The 7,374-nt window shown below is 42.3% G+C and overlaps 1 protein-coding gene across 3 annotated transcripts in view; it reads right to left on the minus strand.

Annotated features, from left to right (window-relative positions):
* The window catches only part of erbb3a (erb-b2 receptor tyrosine kinase 3a), a 53,464-nt gene extending 46,583 nt beyond the window's left edge, over nucleotides 1–6,881 (minus strand). Inside the window, exons 1-5 of one of the 3 annotated variants that reach the window (XM_036151528.1) lie at nucleotides 6,430–6,873; nucleotides 2,366–2,523; nucleotides 1,959–2,145; nucleotides 1,039–1,164; nucleotides 119–184 (exon numbers count right to left, since the gene is read on the minus strand). In XM_036151528.1, the coding sequence (XP_036007421.1) occupies nucleotides 119–184; nucleotides 1,039–1,164; nucleotides 1,959–2,145; nucleotides 2,366–2,523; nucleotides 6,430–6,523 (631 nt within the window). In that variant the 5' untranslated portion in view covers nucleotides 6,524–6,873. Of the gene's footprint in view, nucleotides 1–118; nucleotides 185–1,038; nucleotides 1,165–1,958; nucleotides 2,146–2,365; nucleotides 2,524–6,429 lie in introns of all 3 variants that reach the window. The other 2 variants (XM_036151530.1, XM_036151529.1) reach the window with 2 other exon arrangements.
* Nucleotides 6,882–7,374: the final 493 nt, after the last annotated feature.

A 7,374-nucleotide genomic window follows, 5' to 3' on the forward strand; every position in this document is an offset into this window, starting at 1 on the left:
AATTTACCATGGAATTTATATTAGCGTACAATAAAAGATCTAACTACTCAAACCAACATTTTCTGACATTTTCATTAATTACTAGATTAATGATAATTTTTAATTTTATGTCACTCACAGGTCTGGCAAGAGTTGCTTTCTGGTCCCCAACAAGGGACGTCTTGACATGCTTCATTACAAGGCTCTGGAAATAAAATTTTGTCGTCAATGGATGGAGTTTTAAAGATTAAAGTAGGTGAAAGCAAATGTCTTATTTTGAAAATTAAAAACATCAAACATACAAACTGAATTACCAGTCAATCAGAATTTTTGTTTGTAGGGCATTATATTAAATTCCAAAAGTCAAAGCCATAAACTATGTAGATTCATTAGACACAGACTGATATATTTCAAACATTTATTTGTGTACAGTATATTAAAGATTACGTTTCACAGCTAATGAAAACACCAGATTCAATTTATTAAAAAGTGAGATTAGGATTTTTAATACAAAAATGTAAATGGAATGTATGTAAATGTTGTAACCCATGTATTGGATTATCTTTGTGTGGTGTCTCCTGAAGCCCTGATCACTTATGAATCTCCTCACACTTTTTCCTTCTGCTTAATTTTCCATTAATGAACTTTGATATGCCACTCTGTGAAGAGCCTCTTTAGCAATAATCTTTGTGGTTAAAAGAGGCTTAAATATATCACTCTGTGTGTAGTGAATCTACTTTAGGCATTTTCTTTAACCTTTTACTTGAATTTATTGAAATAAATAACCTTTCAGCAATATTTCAGTTTATTCTAGTTTAATGTGTGTTTCACAATAAAAAAACTGTTGAATCTTAAGTTAATGTTTATGGGTAGCATTAATAAAACTTGGTATATTAAAGTATATATAGGCCGACAGAATTTCACATCTGAAACTTAAGCGGCTCCAGTCTGAAGTTTTTGTTTTTATAATCAAGACTCACGAGTTTGTGCTTTGAAAGTTTCCTTTTTACATATATAGACTTTCACCTGCAAAGGTTTTGCAACATAATTGAGACTCACTTTCAGGACCATTGTCTTCAATTAGGATGTGAGCTGACGTATCCTTCACTATGTCGAGCCAGTTCACCTGTGGAGCGTAGCTCAGGTACTTGTTCTGGATGATCTTGACGCCTCCTTCTAGTATCTCTGTGGGCGGGACACATGCAAATATACAGAGAATTTAAAGGAATTATCAAAAGCAGGCCCAGAGAGAGGCCCATGACTCTATCAAACGTTGGCACTTGCTATTTATTTATTATAGCATATAAACGCTGTGTGGTGGAACTGGGCTCGTGTTACTTTGACAGTTGAGCGGTTGTACACATTGACACATTCCGCTGCTACTTCACTGACAGACGGCATTCTGAAGGGGTGTGGTTTGACTTACAGCGCGTGGGAGTTCACTAAGCGCCACATCCAGCTCTTATCTGCTTCATCCCACGCACTTAAAGGAGCTACTTCGTGGTTAAAATCTGAACAGCACAAACACAACGCCTTTCACGAAGACCAGCAATTTACTCAACGGTGTGTTGTTGCTGTGAAAAGTCACAACATTTTTACTAACACGGAATATGTATATGATGTTGTATTCTGTTCTATTTTTAGTCTGCTTATCTCACTGGTTTCCATGTTAGCAGGCTGTCGATCTTTTGCCAAAATAAAATACCAAATCTTGCGCTCTGTTTGGAGAATTTTGGGAACTCTCATATGATTGGTTGAGAAACCAGGAAGTAAACACAGGCTACACTCTGAATCGAAGTCATTCTGGACCGTACCTCTAGGTTTGAAAGGAGAAAAGCGTGATTAATTCGTTGTTGACGGAGAGGATCGATTGTTTATAGGGAATTTCTCTTCCGTCCTGGGTGAGAAATGAGAAGGATTTTGGTGGATTTTACAGTAAATATCTTACTTATAGCTCCTTTAAAACACACACAGCATACCTGTGAGGGTTGTCAGGCCGAGCTCCTGAAGACCGTGTTGGCCATATTTCTGGTAGTTGAGCATGACGGCCAGGGCATAGCGGTCCTCGTAAAGAGTGGTGCCCCTGATTAGGCGCAGGTTGTCGAGAGGGAGGCGACTGAACTGGTTCACAGCGATCAGAACGTAGCCTGTCACTTCTCTTATAGACTGCAATAGAAAACATGTGTTAGACAAATAATGGTCTCATGGTGATATCATCTCCAGTGCACAATCTGATTTGGCTCCAAGTTGGTGGACCCCCAGGGTCGGAATGTTTCCGGCTGGTTCCAAATCTCTGGTTAGCAATATTTTTTCTCCAGTGACACATTTTCTGTGAAAGGATTACTAATAATCTGCTCTACACAGAGGGTGATGGTCACAGGCTCACCTGCAGAAAGCTCAAGTCTCGGGTGTGCTCCATCATGTTGACCTCGATGTTCCCCATCACAATGTTGCAGTTGTTGTACCTTTCCTTCATCAGGTTGTACTGGATCTCAGAGTTTCCTGACATGCTCAGGCCGTTATGGGTGCCAGTGCAAACAACCACTGGAGAAATAAAGAAAGAAGCTGCTATTATTTCATGTAGGTATATTGCACTCAGAGGTTATTTATATTGCACATTTAACAGCAGTTTTCCATTGAAAGTGCTTTACTTTCTTCAAGAGTAAGGTTAAAGAATTATAGCAATGTAGGACTAATCAAAATATAGATCCAGTTTAAATCACCTCCTTTAAAGAAGCCAAACCTTGTGCAAGAATGTTATGATATACTGCAAAACACAGCAGAGTATAGTCACTTTTATCTCTGCTTAAAACACTCCTTTGAGCATATACAGAATGATATGTGTGGTCAGGAAAACTGACTACACATCACCCTGAACACATAACAGCACAGTGCTGCCACTGTCTGCATTTGAGCTACTGTATTTTGAAAAGAACAAAAAGTAAATAAATAAATAAAATAAAAAATTAAATCAATCAATTAAAGGAAAAGGCTGGTAGAAACATACCCGAAAAGACTTGCAGTTGCGATTGCAGTGAAATTTTCTATGGACTGTTCACTTAATTCAAGATTCAAATACATGCACAATTTCAGGCCTTTTTCAAGTTTGAAAAACATTTTTAATTTTCCCTACACTGGGCTGCACAGTGGCATAATTGGTAGCACTGTTGCCTTACAGTAAAAGTTCCTTGGTTCAAATCATGTCCTAAGGTTTTTCTGCACTCTAAATTAAGAGTGTGCATGTGCATGGTTGATAAACTGGTGACCTGTACCACACTTCTCAACCAATGATGCTTTGAGATAGGCAGCTGTGATCCTGGATGGTTAAGTGGGGGTTTCCCTATACTTCTCATTTTGATGCTAACCTGCATAAAAAGTCAATAGAATCAAAACCATGTAAAGTTCTGATGATGTAAAATGTCATGTGTGACATACTGTCATGATCCTTGGATATTTGTGTTAATAGGCTCAGAACAGAAGGACCCAGTGTTCGAATCAGACAAACAGTTCAAGTTTAGGAACAGTTTATTTAAAACTGAAGTGTAGCAAGCGGTGTCGGCGTCTACAGCAGGAACCTCTCTTCTCAATGTTCAGTCCGGGACTGGTGAGTGTCGGTTCCAGCCGGCTGGCTGCCAACGCGGTGCTGCAGTTGCTATTTAGAGAGTCCCAGGGCAAAACTCCTCTAGATGATCAGTGGTCGGAGGACAAGCGGATGGTCAGAACCATGAGGACGAACGTAGGCAGGAAGACCAGAAGCATGAACCAGAAGCCGATGTCGGGGAAGAGATACAAGGTCAGAGCCAGGTGGTCAGATGTTCGATGAAGTGCCAGAGGGAGATCCAAGACGAGGTCGGGGCACAATTCCAGGTTCGGTACACGATAAGGCTTACAGGCAGGACGTGGTCAGGCAGGCTTGGTGGTCAGGTAGCAGGTGTGGTCAGTTCACACGCAGGTAGGGATCAGGCAGGCGGTCAGGTCAGGTGCAGGTCAGAAAGACAGATCAGGCAATCTGGTCAGGCGGGGGTCAGGCAGGCTCAGAGGTCAAGAGGCAGAACAGGTCCGGATCAGGCAATTAGAATAAAGAACGCTGGAATAAGTCTCACCAGTGGCTCGAAATGATCTGGCACTGATGACTGGTCTGAAGGCTGGTTATATACTGACAGATACAGGTGGATCAGGTGAGTGGTAATGGAGAACAGGGCGGAGCTAAGCAGGGGTGTGAAATGAGTAATCAAACCAGCATCAGTGACGAGATCATGACAAATTAGTTAATCCCACTCACCTATGTTGTAAGCGATTTCTGTTGATTCCCAGTTGTATTTAAGTTCTGCTTTTTTCCCTTCTTTGTTGCATCGTTTGTTTTCCATGCCTGTTCCTTAATTGTGTTATTCCGTGACTTGGCTTCATTACAGTATTACTATTTCCAGTATGCGCCTGCTGTCGTCTTGCTGCCACTTTGGTCCTTCACCAAAAACCCTGACAGAACGATGCAACCATGAAAAGGACCAGGCAACAGGTGTGGAAGTGATAACTCTGTTCAAATACTTTCGTCGGCAGGCAGAGAAGAACATGCGGCAGGCAAATGAGGTGGAAGAATGCAGAATTCCACATGTTGGGGCTCAAGGTTGGCCATCCCTCTTCCTGGTACCGGTCCCGGGTGTTACAACTTTTCTCTACCATGGCAGGGCAGAAGGTCCCGGCGTTGCGCACAACAAAGGGGAAGAAACACTTCGCTGGCCAGGGCTGACGCCCCGCATGCTCTCTGCAAGGGTCAGCCACTGACACCTGCTCCGCGCTGCTCCCAGGCCCAGAGCCTGTTCGTCTGCCCGTTCCTTGTTGTTTGTCTTTGTCGGCTCCTGCTCAAAGCACTTCCATAGAGTGCCCCGGTGGCCGTCAGTCTTCTCCAGAGGGTCCATGTGGCCGTCAGTCTTCTCCAGAGAGCCCCGGTAGCCCTGGTTGGGTTGTTTTTGTTTGGACTCTAGTGGACAGCCCTTGAGGACGGGGTAATGTCATGATCCTTGGATGTTTGTGTTAATAGTTCATCCCACTCACCTGTGTTTTAAGCAGTTTCCGTTGATTGCAAGTTGTATTTAAGTTCCAGGTTTTTGCTCCTTCTTTGTTGCATTATTTGTTTTCCATTCCTGTTTCTAAATAGTTATTCCATGAGTTGGCTTCATTAAAATATTACTATTTCCAGTATGCGCCTCCTGACGTCATGCTGCCGCTTTGGTCCTTCATCTCAAACCCTGACACATACTTGTGATAAAAGAAATACAATATGCACACAAATATCAGAAATATTCACACTACCATTTTTGTTTGTTGGTTATTTAATTTGTAGCATCTCTAAATACAGTGAAGCGTGTCCATAGCAAGACTGCAGGTTGATGGTTTTCAAAAAAATTTCAAATAAAAATCTAAAAGCGTGGTGGGGAATTTTATCCGTCTCTTTTTAATCTAAGACTCCTAAATAAAATATAACACAACTCATTTCCTCAAGAAGTCACGGTTAGCAAATAGAGTCCATCTGTGTTATATTCAATTTCAGTATGAATCCAGATGTTCTGTGGAGGAATCGCGGGTTTATGAGAGAACATCAAAGAACAAACAGCATCATGGAAACCAAGGAAGGCAGCAGGCAGGTCAGAAAAAAATGTTTGAACATCTCAGTACTGCTGAAAACACAACCCTCCATCTAAACAACTTTGAGGACTAATCAGAGAAGAGGCCAAGAGGCCATTGGTAACTCTGGAGAGGCTACAGAGATCTCCTGCTCAGGTGAGAGAAAATGTCAACTGGATAACTATTGGTTGAACTCTCAACAGGAAATATGATTAGAGTTTATGGGAAGATGGAAGAAGCTAAATACTGGCCAATCTAGGGGGAAAAAACAATAACAACTTGAGCCTGAAGTGGAGTTTCACCTTCCAGCAAAACAACCAACATAAAAATACATCCAGAGCTGTGTTGTAATAGTTTAGGTCAAAGTGAATTAATGTGTTGAAACGGTCCAGTCAAAGTCCAGACAGACAGACTGATAGAAATATTGTTTTACATTTGTCTCATTTACAGCCTGCTTTTACTTAACAAACCTGGATTGTTGCTCTACTATTGATTAAAATGAAACAAAGGACGTTTCAACATCTCTTAGTAAACCCTTTCACAATCTGGGACACATACTTTGCCCCGAGTGTGGCTCCTCTGTGGGTAAAAAGGTTGGGCTCTGTCGCCAAACCTTAAAACAATTGAGACAAACATGATTAAGCACACAGAATCGTGGGAGAGGTGCAGGTGACTCTCAGCAAACAAGTTTTTTAACCAGCCATTGCGGTTCTAACCCTGTGGAGTCTGCTGTAGTAGTAGTAAGACTACCGCAGAGTAAATGTGTCAGGTTATCAATAAACAAACTGCTGAGGATGTTTGTTTGTGTGCGCGTGTTTATGGACCCACCTTGCTGTGTGTTAGCGCAGCAGAGCTGGAGAGCGCACGGCAGCAGGACACAGAGCACCTGCTGCATCTTCCTCATGAGCGCAGTCATCCTCATTCAAATCTCCAGGCTGATGGATTTCAAAAAAACATCACGAGATCAGCAGCAAGGGGGAAAAAATAATTCCCCTGTCACCCAAAGCCGTCCAAGAGGATCTCAGTCCGGGACTGTGCATTTAGATGAATAAATTCCTCATCGATTAATTCCCCTTGGTGTCTCCTTTTCCTTCCCTGAATGGCTTCAGCAGAGATGAAGGTAAAGAACCTGAAGAAAAATCCCGAGTCGTCAGTTTGACTTGGAGCTGTGAGCTGGAACCTTACAAGCCGGGCGCTCCGGTCTGTCTGAGAGGAATCACCACAGCGCCGTGATTGCAGCCAATCAGCGGCGGGAGCGGCTCTTTCTGCGGCACTGATTTATGTGGGAGGGGCCAGCCGGCTGGCAGCTTAGCCTCTCTGTTACCTGTACGGTAGTCTCTCAGGTAAACTAACTAACTCTTTTAGTCACACTCAAATGTGTTAGATGATCAAATCAAAAGAGTTGTTCTTCATTTTTTTTAAACTGGGGGTTCAATATGAGGGGCCATAAGTGACATTATTGTGAATTTGCTCTCACACATGCTCTCTCACACTGCGACTTCTTACACACACTACTGAGACACTCTTATACATACCACTGAAACACTGTTATACATGTGAGATAGCAGATTCAGAATAATGTCCCTTACGGCTCTGAGTAGTGTGTGTAAGAGCTTGCATCATTTCAGTAGTGTGTGTGAGAGCAGATTCAGAATAATGTCACTAACATCCCCTCATACTTTGACCCCTCCACTCCTTTCTGCTGCAGTTCTTGAGGTGTAAGATCACTTTATTGCTGCATTATAGCATTGCTGCTGCAACGATTTACTGCTA

The sequence above is a fragment of the Fundulus heteroclitus genome, chromosome 20 (assembly GCF_011125445.2).
Source record: "Fundulus heteroclitus isolate FHET01 chromosome 20, MU-UCD_Fhet_4.1, whole genome shotgun sequence".
NCBI classification, from domain to species: Eukaryota; Metazoa; Chordata; class Actinopteri; order Cyprinodontiformes; family Fundulidae; genus Fundulus; species Fundulus heteroclitus.